Source organism: Notothenia rossii (genome assembly GCF_949606895.1).
Source record: "Notothenia rossii genome assembly, chromosome: 6".
Classification (NCBI taxonomy): domain Eukaryota; kingdom Metazoa; phylum Chordata; class Actinopteri; order Perciformes; family Nototheniidae; genus Notothenia; species Notothenia rossii.
The window spans coordinates 30,897,885-30,913,874 of record NC_136909.1 but is presented as its reverse complement, the minus strand read 5'-3'; the positions used below and the strand labels follow the sequence as shown (position 1 = coordinate 30,913,874).

Genomic DNA, 15,990 nt, shown 5'->3' with positions numbered 1-15,990 from the left:
TCCCTTGGCGCCGGGTACCTGGCAGCCTCTCTGCTCTGCCACCTCTCCTATTTGCATGTGGTTGTGTGTGTGTGCATGTATATCATCTGTGTGTGTAATGTGTGTAAACACAGAGTGGGGAAAGACATTTCCCTGTAAGGGATTAATAAAGTAGATCTTCTTCTTCTTCTTCGGTGGTGGATGTGTGTTTGAAGAGGGAAGAGGGAATTTCAACTTTAACTCGTTTGTTTCTGTTTCAATCGTTTCTTTAACTGTATGATCTTTCGTTGGGATTTTTGTACCCTTTGCAAGTACGGTTAATTTGTTAATTTAGTGTTTTTCCGTGCCTCGTGGCGGGGATGGCGTCCTCCGGGGCGCCGCCGGTGTCTCTGAGACACGGAGTGCGGCTGGTGGCTCAGGCCGCAAGCACAGTGGAGCAGGTGCTGCTGGCTGTGGGGGATCAGGTCGGTCATGTAAATATCTCCTATGCTTCCCGCATGAACAAAGCGGTCGTGGTCTTTTTGAAAGACCAGAAATATGTGACGGAATTTATCGAGAGCGGATTAATGCTAAACGAGGAATACATTCAAGTTTCACCGCTGGCGACACCGTCCACGCTGATCACTGTGTCTGGCGTTCCTCCGTTCATCCCGAATGAGGCGCTGGAACGGGAGCTGAAGCGTTTTGGTAAGTTTGCCAGTAGTCTCCGCACTGTTGCTCTGGGGTGTAAGGATGAAAAGTTAAAACATGTCCATTCTCTGCGGAGACAGGTTTTCATGTTTCTGAATTGTCCCACTCAGACACTAGATGTGTCCTTCCGGGTGAGGCACGAAGAGGGTTTTTATATGGTTTATGCGAGCTCAGGGAGCGTAAAGTGTTTTGAGTGCGGGGAGTCGGGTCACAAACGTGTTGCATGTCCACAGAGACGGCACGCCGCTCCGCCGGGTGCGGCTGGGCCCGGGGCCGCCGAGCCGGGGGCCCTCGGGGCAGCTGAGCCGGGGGCGGCAGGGGCCGCTGGGGCGGCCGGGCCGGGAGCCGCTGGGGCAGCCGAGCCGGGGGCCGCTGGGGCGGCCGAGCAGGGGCGGCCTGGTCCGCGGCAGCGGGACCCGGTGTCGCGGGGGCTGCTGCTGCACCCGCCGGGGCCCCGGTGGCTGCGGAGGAAGTAGGGATGAATATCGTGAGAGATGAAACAGGGACTGTAGAGAGTGTGGTGAGTGTGAGAGGAAAAAATGTGGAAACAGGTAAACGGGTGAGAGATGATGTAACAGGACAGGTGAGGACTGGTGCTGTGGGACAGGTAGAGGCTGTTGGCACACAGAAGGAGCTGCCGTCTGGCTCTGGGCGGAAAAATGAGCTTCAACAGGCTGCAGACAATAATGAGGTGACAGAGATGGACACAGACGGTGAGGGGGATTCTGACTGTGGTTCAGTTGCAGATAGTCTCTCTCAGAACGCAGAGATATATTCTTTGGAAGAGATTAATGTCTTTTTAGACGAGTCTTTTGGCAAGTCAGTGGAAGTGAGAGATTTTTTCCCTGACATTGACAAGTTTCTTCATACAGTGAGAACTCTTCAGAAAGTTGTAGGGTTAGACCTGCTGGATGAAAAGAAACGTTATCGTCTCAGGAGGCATGTAACTGCTGTGAAAAAAGATACGCCAGGAAGCCAAAGAGGGAAGAAACTGAAAAGGTCTAAATAATTTCAACATGATCATGCAACACTGGGTGTCTCCTCTCTGCTGTGTGTATCTGTCTGTTCTTTCTCTCTGTCTCCTTCCTCTAATGCAGGCTTTAAGGGTTGCTTCCTTGAACATGAACGGGGGTAGAAGTGCACAGAAAAGAGCTTTAGTGTTAGAAGTCTTTAATCAGAAAAAATTAGATTTGATATTTCTGCAGGAAACGCACAGTGATAGCCTGAATGAGACGGACTGGGGGATGTGGTGGGGGGGTCAGTATGTACTCAGTCATGGCTCAAACCTTAGTGCTGGAGTAGCTGTTTTATTCTCCCCCTCTCTAAATGTAAAGATTTTATCCAGCACTGAGATAGTGGCATGTAGAGCCTTGATGGTGAAAGTGGAACTGTTAGAGTTCAGTTTCACCTTTATTAATGTGTATGCACCCAATCAGGGCCCTGCACGTGTATCTGTGTTTCAGTTATTAAAAGACAAGCTAGACACTAGTGTACAGGGGGAGTGTGTTATACTGGGGGGGGGGACTGGAACGTTTGCACTAATGTCACTTTAGAATATTAGAATATGACGGGAGCCTCATCCTCAGTCGTCCCTTTTACTGTCACAGGTGATAAGAGAGGCTGACTTAGTGGATGTGTGGAGGATGAAGCATCCCTCCGTTAAACAATACACCTGGATGAGAATGCTAGATGGGGGCGTCAGTGCAGCCAGGCTAGACAGATTTTACATGTCTTCTTCTTTTATTACTCGTGCAGTGAACTGTCACATCCAACCTGTTGGTTTTACAGATCATCAGCTAGTTTCTTTGGATTTGGTTTTATCCAACACAGAGAAATCTAGATCGTTCTGGCAGTTTAATGTTAACATTTTACAAGATTTGATTTTCTGTGAGAATTTTAATTTGTTTTGGATCAACTGGAAATCAAAGAAAGAGTCTTTTCCCTCCCTGAGTCAGTGGTGGGAGGTAGGAAAGGCTCAGATTAGAGTGTTCTGTCAACAGTATACAGCCTACTCCACTGCAAACACTAGGAGAGCTATAGAGCAGTTAGAGAGAGAGATCAGAGAGTTAGAGAGTGTGTCTGCTCGAAATATAGAACAGTCCCTCCTAAAACAACAACAGCTTAACTGTTTTCTTCAGGAGAAAGCCAAGGGAGCTCTGATCAGAGCCCGTTTTACTTCCATGAGAGACATTGATGCACCAACCACCTTTTTCTTCAACCTGGAGAGGTCTGTGGGCCAAAGGAAGCAGATGGTATGTCTGCGTCTTCCCGATGGACAGGTAACCTCTGAACCTGCTGAGATGAGGAGACATGCAGTGTCCTTCTACACGGACCTGTTCAAAGCCGAAGGTTGCGACGTGGAAGCCGCTTATGAACTTTTTCAGGGTCTTCCACAGCTGAGTCCAGCCGAAAGTGACACCTTGGGCTCTGACATTACGCTGGAGGAACTGACCTCTGCGGTGACACAGATGGCCTCCGGCAAGGCTCCGGGCATAGACGGTTTACCTGCAGACTTTTTTAAACATTTTTGGAGCATTTTAGGACATGATTTGTTGGATGTATTGATGGAGTCCTTTGGGAAAGGGACTCTTCCAGCTTCCTGTAGGCGTGCAGTGATTTCACTGTTGCCTAAGAAAGGAGATCTAACCCTGCTGAAGAATTGGAGACCTGTGGCTCTCTTATGTACGGACTATAAGATACTGTCAAAGGTTTTAGCTAACAGACTGAAGTGTTTTATCAAACTTCTTGTTGGTACTGATCAAACATATTGCATCCCTGGCAGATCAATTGTGGACAATTTGTTTTTGATGAGAGACACTTTTGATGTTTGCAAACTGTACAATATAAATGTTGGTATTATTTCTATTGACCAAGAGAAGGCCTTTGATCGTGTGGATCACACTTTTCTGGCTGCCACATTGCAGGCTTTTGGTGTTGGGGAGCATTTTTTGTCCTGGGTGAAGTGTTTGTACAGTGATGCATGTTGTGTTGTGAAAGTGGGGGGAGGGCTGAGCAGACCTGTACCAGTTAAAAGGGGGATCAGGCAGGGCTGCCCTATCTTAGGCCTATTATATTATTGCCATCGAGCCACTTTTGTGCAGGCTTAGAAACCGGCTGAGGGGCCTGAGTCTGCCAGTGTCAGCTCAGGCCCCCCCGGTGGTTGTATCAGCTTATGCTGATGATGTCAGTGTTTTTATCCAGGGTCAGCGAGATATCCAGGAGCTACAGGACAGTTTAGTTTTGTATAGGAAGGCTGCCTCAGCCAAAGTTAACTGGGAGAAGAGTGAGGCCGTTTTGGTAGGTCAGTGGAGTTTAGAAAATAGGCCCAGTCTTCCTGGTAACCTCAGCTGGGGAAACGAGGGTTTAAAGGTCCTGGGAGTTTGGTTGGGGTCTGAGGACATGGTGGCACAGAACTGGGAGGGATTGCTGGGAAAGGTGCGAGCAAAATTAGCTAAATGGAAATTGCTGCTACCCCAGCTGTCCTACAGGGGAAGAGTTCTTGTAGCCAACGATCTGGTTGCCTCATCTTTGTGGCACAGACTCCAGGTGTTAACCCCACCGCCGGGCCTCATGAAACAACTGCAGCGGCTCCTCGTGGATTTCTTCTGGTCGGGTCATCACTGGGTGCCAGCATCGGTCCTGTACCTCCCTGTGGCGGAGGGGGGGCAGGGCCTTGTGGACATTACTGCGAGGACTGCTGCTTTTAGACTGCAGGCAGCTCAGCGGCTGCTGTATGGTGCCTCTCCCTGCTGGCTGGCTATGGCCCGGCTGTTGCTCTGGAGGGCAGGGGGCTTTGGTTTTGATAAACACCTGTTTCTGCTGAAGGCCCCTGCGTACAAGATAACTGGACTTGCACCTTTTTACTGCTCAGTCATCAATGCCTGGAAGATTCTGAGTTTTACCAGACCACCCGACCCCCGGCCTGGGATGTGGCTGTTTGAGGAGCCCCTGTTTGACACTGGTTTTCTTTCCGGAACCATTTTCTCTTCAGCCGCCCTAAAAAATGCGTTCATTGAAGCGGGAGTGGTAAAACTTGGCCATTTGACAGGGATCTCCACAGAAAAACTGGCTGAGGTGACGGGCATTCGATCAACTCGAGTTCTGGAGAACCTGGTAGAAGAGGTGTGGCAGTCGCTGTCGCCATCCCACCGGACTTTTGCTCTGGATGCAGATCTGGCCGACCAGTGGAGAAAGGGACATGATTATGTTTTTCCTGCCTTGAGGGTGGGTCCTGCGGTGGGGGAATGGAGAGAGGAGGATGGTCTCCTGCTATCACTGGGGACTCTAACACCTGGAATGTTCAGCTCCTGCAATGGGAAGAAGCTATATCTTAGCTGCGTAAAGGTGCTAAACCTCAGCTCGCTCGCAGGCGTCAGAGAGTCGAGGTGGACAGATGTGTTTGGTTTGGGCTCTTCCCCTCAGGGCAGCTGGCGGATCCTGTATAAGTCTCCCGTTGAAAAACGGATGCCTGACATCCAATGGAGAATTATACACGGTGCAATAGCCACTAACAAATACAGGGCTCATTTTGACCCAGGCACAAGGGGGGGCTGTCCGTTCTGTTTTATGGCAGAAACATTGGAGCATTTAGTGGTGTCCTGTCCCCGGTTGGCTGGTCTTTAAAAAATGTTACAGGAGTGGGTGGAGGGGTTCGGGGAGGTTTTCTCCATACCACTTTTTGTCCATGGCCCCAAATACATCCTGAAAAAGAAGGAAATCCTACTATTGATCAATTTCTTGTTTGCTAATGCAAAATTAGCAATCTGGAAAATTAGGAAGAACAAACTTGCTGGAGTAGGGTGGACGGATGCAGTGCTCTGTCTGAGGGGGCTGGTGGCAGCGCGTCTGAGGGTGGAGCATGCATACTATACGCTGATCAATCATCTGCAGGGGTTTCTGGATGTGTGGGCTGTTGGGCAGGTTCTGTGCTCACTGGGGGAAAATGACTCTCTAATATTGAAGTTTTAAAGGGTAGGTGAATTTTTGTTTATTTTTAAAGTGTGTAAAAGATGATGTTTTGAAATGGGTAAAACGTTTTCAAATGACATTTATTTGGTAGACGTGAAAATCTGTTTATTTATTTTGATTTGTGTAATGTTTTTTGTTTTTTGTTTCGGTGTATAGTTAAAACAAATGGAAATAAAATTTGTTTTAAAAATCAAATCTTCTTCTTCTTCTTCTTCGTCTTCTACAAAATACATTTATTTTCCACAGTTACCTTTGACAAGGATGCTACTTTTTTGTTTGCTTGTTGTGAACAGTATGACAGTTAAACTACTGGCTGATCTTCATGAAAATGGATTGAAGACTGTGCCATAGGCCAAAGAAGAATCCATTAAAGGGGGGAGTGTGTGGGAGAAAAACTCCCTCTCGATGAACTTTGGGATTTTAGTCTTTGCAGACCATTTACATGCACACAAACCTATAGAACCCACTAAACCCCCAAAAACACAATAGGCCCCTTTACATTTTTGTTGAAGATCCATATCAGGGGAAGAATAAAACACATTATTTAGACCCTCCAGAAAAACGCGATTCTGCGATCGCAGAATTTACCTCATAATCAGCAAAATGGCGCAGATTTTTAAAAGGCCGCATATTTATCAAAAGGCCGCATAATCCCCGCATTTTTCCACACAAAATTGAGGGGAAAAAAAGTTAACTCGTCTTGACGTGACGTCATCAGCTCGCGCATCACAGAATGTAAACAACACTGTATAGAGTGAACCTGTGGAGCTCACATGATAGAGAAAACACCAAGATGAAAAAAATCTAATCCATCTCATTTACCGACGAACATTTCTACTAAAGACCGGGCAAAAAGTGGGGGGAAACTATTCTGCACCCCGTGCAACTGTGTGTTGGAGCATAAGAGAAAATAGACGGTGACGACCCACTTTGATTCATTCAAACATTCGAAAATGCTTTCTGCTGCTGCGGACAAGAAAGCCAAACAACTTACGTTCACCGAGGCATCAACCTCCAAAACCCTTTCGAGTGCTACAAGAAACGAGGTGAGTAGCCTACAAGATTGAAGCTGGTCAGATAACGAACGAGTAAATGAAAACAGAATGAGGCGGAGAAGTGTGTGTGTGTGTGTGGGGGGGGGGTGTGTGTGTGAGATTAAAATAGCCCAATTGCTTTTACAATAAATAACCATTGAGTTTACCATGTGTTTAATTGAATAGTAAAGGGGTTTAACGTTAGTGGCAGGTTGTGTGTGAGAGAGAATAAATAAGACAGCCCAATATTTAAAAAAATTGTTATTCTTTTTCCCCGCATATTTTGCAACTTTCCGCATATTTCGCAACTTCCCGCAATTTCACCGCATAAAATCACATAAAAACCCCGCATGTTTAATCGCATAATCAAGGATTTTTGCCCGCGTTTTTCTGGAGGGTCTAATTATTTGTTCCTTTAGATTACAAGAAATATCACCTTGGAGCTGAGCTGTGCTCTTTATAGTCATATGTCACTAGCAGACATTAACATGGCGTCTATTCAAAAAGCACCTTTAATCGTGAGGTATAATCTTTCAAAGGATAACTTTATCCCCATTTACCTTGAGTCTCAGTATGTAAAGCCGAGTGAGTAATGCCTTGACTCTAGATTTATGATAGCACCTGTCTGTTAGCACAAGTAAACTGTCCCAGCAGGCAGGGGAATTCCCATTAAATCCAGCCCCAGAATCCCCCCAGATCATCCACAACTTTGTTCTTGCCATCAGAGATAAAGCTCTGCTATCCTCCCCAACCATTACGCTTAATGATCTGCTTAACCAGCCGTGTTACGCCAACGCTAGTTCCAAGAAGAAAGACAACTTCAAAAGGCACATGTTCCTCCATGCTTGGTTTGTGTTTTCCCCCTATTCGTCTTCCTTATCATGTACTGTGGAACTCGTCTGATGCACAGATTTGATAAAGTGGGAATTAAATCTCTGCTCTGAGTATGCAGAGTTTCATTTTAGGGTGTGTGTGTGTGTGTGTGTGTGTGTGTGTGTGTGTGTGTGTGTGTGTGTGTGTGTGTGTGTGTGTGTGTGTGTGTGTGTGTGTGTGTGTGTGTGTGTGTGTGTGTGTGTGTGTGTGTGTGTGTGTGTGTGTGTGTGTGTGTGTGTGTGTGTGTGTGTGTGTGTGTGTGTGTGTGTGTGTGTGTGTGTGTGTGTGTGTGTGTGTGTGTGTGTGTAGTCTGGAACCCTGTCAGTAGTACACAGACACCTTTCAAATGAAGCCATATCAGCTCACACTAGCCCGGACTTGCCTCCGTCTTATGTTTTATATTTACTGACATTAGTGCCTTGATTAAGAACATCACTATGAGCACTGATTGCAACTTGCCATACCTTTTCAAGATCATTTAATCTTGTGCTAGCTCAGTTTTTGTCTACTCAGTTTATATCTATTTTAATATGAACGCTTTAGATCGCAAACTCACAATAGTTTGAAGACATTTGCCCACTTTAAAGACTTCTCCCCTCAGTTTTGTATCTTGTTAGCCCACATTCTTTGGTCGGTATTGTTTACTGTCTCGGAACACTTGAAGAAGAAGAAGAATAATATTGGGAGGGATGAACCCCTCTTTAATGGTCACACATGCAGAGCACATAGCAAACAGTGAAATGTGTTCTCTGCATTTAACCCATCCTAGTACCAGGAGTCTAGTCCTAGGAGCAGTGGGCAGCTATTGTACAGCTCCCGGGGAGCAATGGGAGTAAGGGGGGAAGGGGGATGTCCGGAGCCTTGCTCAAGGGCACCAAGGCAGGGCAGGAGGTGAACTGGGGCCTCTCCAAGTAGAAATCCACACTCCAAATGCAGATCTGTTCGGGGACTTGAACCGGCAAGCCTACCGCTCACAGTCCAAGCCCCTACTGACTGAGCCACTGCATTTGGTATCTCTGTGTGTTTGCCTTTACGTATACCTGCTTGTGAATGTGTGATTCACATCGCAGGGGCATTGGAGGTCCTTTATTTTTGTCTCTGAGCCTTATTATGAATTATTATCGCTGTGACTCATCATTTGTTCCCTCTTCCTTAGCACGTCCGAACCCACAAGGTTGAAGATCTAATAAGTATGCATATCCCCATCCCGGCTCAGCCCTGCGCTAATGGAGAAGATACAGCACCTACGGCGTCATCAGGTTAATTTCTTGTTCTTCATAATTATTTGAAAGGGAAGAGGAGTTTCACTTTGTTTCAGTCGGGTCATTCAGACTGGCTTCTGAACTGTTAGACAGTCGCTGGTTAGTGGTTTCAACAGATCTTATGCAAGACGATGAAAAACTTTCATCAATGTGCTATACAGTACATACATCACTACGTGCTCTAGATGTTCATATAAAGGAAAGTACAACAGAGGAATATAAAATGCATTTTTCTTCGCTCACAGTCAACTTTAGGTTTTTAACCTTTACATTTGTAATTTATAGAGCTGAAACAATGAGTTGTGAGAATCATTTTAAAATAACTAAACAGCAAACATTCACAGGTTCCAGTTTCTCAAATATAAGTATTTGAATTTTTTTCTCTGTTTTTATATAATTTTAAATTGAATATCTTTGGATATTGGACTGTTGGATGCCACTCACAAGAAATGTGAAGACATTACGAAGTCATCATTGATGAACAGACATTTTTTATTTCACCCTGTTACTTCCATGTACAGTACATTGTAGCTATAACGCAATGGCCTTAACCTTTAGTGTGATCAATACTGCTTTTCTACTGTTGTCCAAAAATATTGGATAAAGTCCATAACCATATTTCCTAGGTGCTGAGGGAAAGGTACTGCCAAGACTTATAACAGTGTTGGAGCACCCATCATGTTAGCTCACTGCAAGCCTGTGGCAATGTGCCCTGTTCATCTCTGCAGCCAAATCCCTTGTGTGCACGTCTGCAAGCTGAATCTGTATATATATATAAGGCAATTTAAACTGTAGTTTTGGGGGGAAAAGGTTGTAACCATCATATTAGACTTAAGATTGTACCTCACTATTTTGTTTTTGCAATATAAAATATGCATTTCACTGATAAGCCAAGAATATAACTCATTTTTGCAATTCAAATGCAGTGTGGGATAATCTCTTGCTGCTGCTCCTGTGTAATGTCTGTCCTCTGGAAGTGAACTCAAAACTCCTAACTTACTTTTGATTCACTTTCAGTATGATTTGCGGTGAAGGGTTTGTCATGCTTTCTGAATCGGAGACTGCGTGGAGGACACTGTTTCTCCTGACTAGTTTTATGTCATAATTTGAACTGAGATGTGTTGGGCGACCTGCCAAACATCAGCACACCATGGTGTATTAGAAGCGACTGTGCAGGGGATCACATTGTTCACCGCTTTGAAACCATAAACCTGCAAACATACATTTGTTTCTGCCTTCTGTGGCCCTGTTGCTCCGCTTGCTGTGTCCCTGGAGATAAGTGACACATGGGACAGTTTTTCTGTTTTCACTTTGGCCACAAATGTTTAGCTGCTGCAATGAAACATGACGTCAAGATGCTTTTCATCTCCTTTTTTGTTCCTCTCCTGTAAACAATGTTTGCATCCGCACAGTGTGCTTCTCATCAGCAGTTTACACTTTGGATATGGAGGATTGTGGTTCTCACATTCCCTGAATGAATAAAACAAAAAAGACACCCGTTTACGATGTTGTCAAGATTGACATGAGGGGGACTAAAAGAGGTTTAGTGTAAAAACAAGTCTGGCCTCAATATACCCAACAAAGCTAGAACAAAAACCTAGAGTTGTTTACGCGGAAAAAGAGCACACTGATTGAAGTTTATTCAGTGTGGTGACCACTTTCTACAACTCTTTAAAGACAAGGCTCAGACAAATCTCGAAAGAAAACACAGCACTTCTAAATATGAAGAAAACATTCACATAATTCGATTTGTTCTGTTTCAGCAAAACAATGTTTACGCAACATTTTCCAGAGCCAACTATTCCCAAGTAGAGATTTAAGATCTGTCACCCAGCCCAATAGGAAAAAGTTGTTATTTAGGAGCCTAATTTGAACTTTGGTACCATTGTCTTTGTCTTCTGTGCGCCATGAGTACCGTAGATAAGTCAAATGTGCTGTCATTGTCAACCCAGAACAGTATGTCAGGGTAATTCCAACAAACCACAGCAGTGGACGAGGACATTGTTTCCTGACGGGAAGTGCGGCATTGCTGGCCGGCACTCTTCTGGCTCTTGTCCTGGTCTGTGATGAGTTAATGCTTACATATTCCAAATTGTAGGAATGATGACGTTGATGTCAATGGCCTTAATGTCCTTATCTTTTGTTGGCGTTAAAGGGTATATCAGAAAAAGAAAAACGTTTTGTTAGAAAGTGAAGAGTCAGAACTCGGTAGTAGACTTCCAGAAGTGTGATAGGCCACGTTTTATAGTAGTTTTTGTATTGGATGAAGGCCTATAGCTTCTTAGTGTTGTAGCTAAAATACATTATTAAAATCTAAATTATTTAATCATGATCAATACACATTTTTATCATTCTTTTTCTACATTTTCTCAGCATTGCCACTATTATAGTATTGTTTGTGATCTTGTTCTATCCACTGTTTTTTTTATTATTTCTTCTTTTATTTCTCTCTCACTTCTAAAATAGATAAAGGCTGAGCAATGTTACAATAAACATTCCAGAGGGTGTCACCCACCCGGAGCCTAATTAGAGACCCGGGAGGCCGATCAAGACGGATGACTGCTGTGTGTGTCAGAAGGAAAGGAAATGGAGGAGGGGCTGCGGTTCGGCAGCGGCTGCTGGTTGTGTGCAGGTGGCTGGATGTAAACGTTAGCTTTTATCTTGGCTTTGAACACAGGTAAGCTCAGGTGTGTGTGTGTGTGTGTGTGTGTGTGTGTGTGTGTGTGTGTGTGTGTGTGTGTGTGTGTGTGTGTGTGTGTGTGTGTGTGTGTGTGTGTGTGTGTGTGTGTGTGTGTGTGTGTGTGTGTGTGTGTGTGTGTGTGTGTGTGTGTGTGTGTGTGTGTGTGTGTGTGTGTGTGTGTGTGTGTGTGTGTGTGTGTGTGTGTGTGTGTGTGTGTGTGTGTGTGTGTGTGTGTGTGTGTGGATAAGAGTTGAGAGAAGATGGTGTGTGGATAAGAGTTGAGAGAAGATGGTGGTTGGGGGGGGTTGTTACTGGCACAGATAGGGCCAGAGGCTGTCATTTGTCAAGGCAAGCCCAATGCAATATGCTTTGCTGGGGTCAGAGAGTGACACCATAATGTGTGCTGCGTTGTGTGTGTAACCACTAATGATGTGGTTCATATACACCGTGATGTGGCCCGCGTGGGGGTTGTCGGCCGGGTTGGACAGACTTCAGACAACAACAACCAGATGCTTTGGTTGAGTAATCGCATTGACTCACTGTGACCCCCCAATAGGAGTAGACACCAGAAGTTGTGCATCAATGCGTGTGCCCGTATGTTTTGCCTTTTTAATTAATGTAATGCGCCAAGCGACAGCAGAGACTATTTTGGCACTTTGGAGAACGATCCAGACAGAAAACAGTGACGCAGTGGTGATGTCAAACAGGGAGAGAAAACCTTCTTGTCACGTCGCTGCGAAACCCAAGAAAATAGAGAATAGCCTCTTCATCAGGGTGAACACACAACCCCAGTCTTCTAAATTTAGCCTCAAAAACAAGTGCAAAATACAAGTTTTAGAGGTTTGTTTCCCCCACTTTCATAAGAACATTATTTATTCATCACTGTTTTGCATGAGCTCAAGTTGACTAATATTTCATAATATTGCTGTTGAAAGTGTTTCCATTGCCCCCTGCTGAGTTTGTTTTAATAGCAACATGTGTCTGGATCCTCGAGAGAACTCTTTCATCAGTTTTTCTATTGGAACAACTTCTGACTGACCATGATGATTACTGTCATTACTGATAATTCTGCCATTTATTTTCTTGATTAATTGTTTTTTTTGTTGTTGCGTTGGTGTCCTGTGGAGTTGTTGACCACAACTTCCTAAAGCCCATATTAAGTTATTCACATTAAATGTTTTGTACAACAACAGCTGAAAAACCCAAAGACATTCAGTACACTATTGTCTATGTAAGAAAGCAGCAATTCCTTCTATTTAAATAGTCTAGTGTGCAACTCAAACAAATAATCACAATAGTTGCAGGATAATTTCCCATGCTCACAGTGAAGTCTGTGAATGATACCAAATAACTGCTTATTGAAGAAATACTGTTGTAGAGCTTTTATTGTTTAGAGGTGGAGACCTTAATGTCAGGGACTCCAAACCTGGAGCTGGAACACTTCTGGGAAATGAGGATATATGGTATTTTTGTTCTATACATTTGTTAACCTTTATTTCAAATATAACAAAATGAAATGGCATGTCAAAACACTTCAGAGATTCATGTACAGTGCAGCCAAAGTCCCTTCTCTTTAGATGCCAAGAAAGAAAAGCACAAAAGAAGAACACATACTGTAGTTTTGACAACAAAGGAGAGAAAAGTGGCATTAAAATGCAGAGCCAGGCGCTCATGTTTACCAAAGAGAAAAAAAGGACATGACATAGTCTTGGCTCCTGAATTTGTGAATTCAAAGCATTTGGGCCGACTTTCTAATTCAACTATGCATAACTTCCCATTGGCAGGCAGGTCAGGGATGATGGTGCTCTTTCTAATACATCTCATTGGATTATTCTTGCTGTGACCTTCAGTCTCCGTTTAGAATACCTCAGCAGGCAGGACGCACCAAAGGGCTTGCCTCTCTCTGTGTCTGATCGTGCCAAAAAACATGCACACATGGAACTGTAAGGAACCAGATACTGGACAAACAATCTCAAAGGCAACATGCCAAAGGAATTAAGTGTAGATGTCATTTGTGGAAGTGCAGAGTTTTTTCTGGAGAGAGAAAAAAGAGAGAACAGAATTACAGTAACACCAGCAGACCACAAGGAATGTGGCCAGGCAGCATGTACAGGCAAGCCCAACATGTGATCACACACTCACAGAGAAACAGGGGGAGAAAAGAGGACAAAGGAAACCAAAGCTGCACAGCATCACTGACTGATAGCAGGGAAGATGGGAGGTAATGACAGGACTCACATTCAGGTGGATTTTGAAATGGACACAGCAGTTAATATTCACTCTGAGGGCTCAAAGAATGCTTTGTGTGAGCACATAACATGCCACATACCAAATAATCAAAGCTAAAAAGTATTCAGGTTATTTTCCCCAATTAAATTAGCATTACATCCAAGTACAAATACTCAATTGCAAGTCATTTAAATCTAAAAGTTCCCCCTAATGTCAAAAATGCATGCTTTCCTCTTAACTGTAGAGCAATTTATCAATGTATATTGTTTTGGTGTGACACTCGCAGAGTATTTGGCCATATAAATGAGTACAGAAGCACATTAATGTTGCAGATACTGTAATTGAGGTCGTGTTCAAGTATCTTTATATACGGAAAAGGAGTTTAATCTACAAAAACATATCACGTTTTAAATCTCATATGTTTTTTTTGTAAAATTCTAAGTGGCAGAAAAATAATATTCAGATACCTAAAGACTGTACTAAAGTAAATTATTTAAGAATATAGTTTCCCATAACTTATGGGAAGAAGCATAGTATTGCAATATTTTGCATGGCAAATTATTGTATCAATACAATATTATTGTACTTTTTTTGATGATATCAGAGTGATTTTACAACTAATATTGAGACATCAAAGAAACATAATCAGGAATCCGCCGAAAATCATTATGGTGCTACAATGTATTAGAAAGTTGACTAACATCATACTTAAAAGGTATTTAATAGTAACAAATGCTATTACAGTTTTTAGCACATCCCAACAACATCGTTATGTATCATGGGGCGTTGGTGATTCAAACCCCAAAAGTAAAGACATGTCGGTCAGAGCCTAAGTAAACTGTTAATATACTTAAATAATAATAAATGTCTTCCTTTCAAACAATATCTCAATTACTTAAGTGGTGTTTCTACCAGCCAGTATCTGCCGTCTCAAAAGGGCAAACGTCATGTTGAATTACTTTCCCAGGGCACCCCATCTCAACTCTGTCGGTTTTGGCAAAACACATGTAGGGCCTTTTTTCTTCATGAGTGGTGAGCTCATACTGGATTTATTTTTGCTATTTTTAGGCTGGCTGCATTTGGCTTGGACACTTCCTAACAGTACTGCATGATACTAAATGAAAACACATGAGGGTGCTGTTTTACATTCAGGAGGCCTGTCTGAAATGGCAAAGAGGGGAGAAGCATCGCAAGTGGAAACACACGAACACACACACACACACACACACACACACACACACACACACACACACACACACACACACACACACACACACACACACACAGTGTACACCTGTTTATATTTAGTATCATGTAAAGGAATGAATACCTCAATATAAAGCACAATCTGCTCATTTATCAATTTCTGTCGATTGAAAAATCTGATAACTAACTGTTGACACGGACAACTAAAACTTGCACCAAGAAAGAAGTCTTTAACTCCTAATATTTTGCAGAGGGGATTCACTATTTATTAAATGTAGGCAAATAAAAAAGCATACTAATATTGTGTGATCACACACAATTTCCATTGATTACTAATCTAACAACAGGAACATGATTTTTCTCTAACTCCATTGTATTATTCACATGTCTACCTATTGTAACCACTGCTCTATCAGGATCATGTGCAAAAGTAACATATATAAATGATGTATTGCTAAGGTCGGCTAACTTCCTTTTGTGTGCATGTAAAGAGAATTTGATAGCCCAGGGGTTTCCAAATGCAATGTTCCCCTAATTAGATTTAGACCCCCACATAAAAACCCAAGAGAATAGTCCCATAATAATCCAGAAGGGACTTATTGTGTGTGTCTTTTACTGCATGGCATGTTTACAGTGAGATCTCATACTTTATGGTAGTTGTGATCTCCCCTGGTATCATTCCTATAATATAACTATTGTGAACTAAAAGTAAATGCATAATGATCATAGTGCAGAAAGTTATAGTTATGACCATGTGAAATAGTTATGGAATGATGTTCTCTTGTGTTTTCTTTGCTTGTGCTTTGATTTTTGGAATTTTAATTTGGGAATATGGTTTAAATCCAGTGGTGGAAGAAGTATTCAAATGCTTTACTTGAGTAAAAGTACCAACAGATTATTTTCAAAATTGTACATTACAAGTAAAAGCCTGCCAGAAGTACAAAAGTATTTCCAGCAAAATGTTAATCAAGTATAAATAGTAAAAGTAATCATTGTGCAGAAAAATGCAGTAGAGAAGTGTGTATATAATTATATTTATATGTGACATTTCTAGATATTATTGTTGCAT

The 15,990-nt window shown here is 43.1% G+C and overlaps 1 protein-coding gene across 2 annotated transcripts in view; it reads left to right on the top strand.

Annotated features, from left to right (window-relative positions):
• Positions 1 to 527: 527 nt before the first annotated feature.
• Positions 528 to 15,990, top strand: part of kremen1 (kringle containing transmembrane protein 1) — a 73,503-nt gene continuing 58,040 nt past the window's right edge. The window contains exons 1-2 of one of the 2 annotated variants that reach the window (XM_079686486.1): positions 528 to 666; positions 8,701 to 8,803. In XM_079686486.1, coding sequence (XP_079542612.1) covers positions 8,737 to 8,803 — 67 coding nt within the window. In that variant the 5' untranslated portion in view covers positions 528 to 666; positions 8,701 to 8,736. Of the gene's footprint in view, positions 667 to 1,059; positions 1,190 to 8,700; positions 8,804 to 15,990 lie in introns of those variants that run through there. The other variant, XM_079686484.1, reaches the window with a different exon arrangement.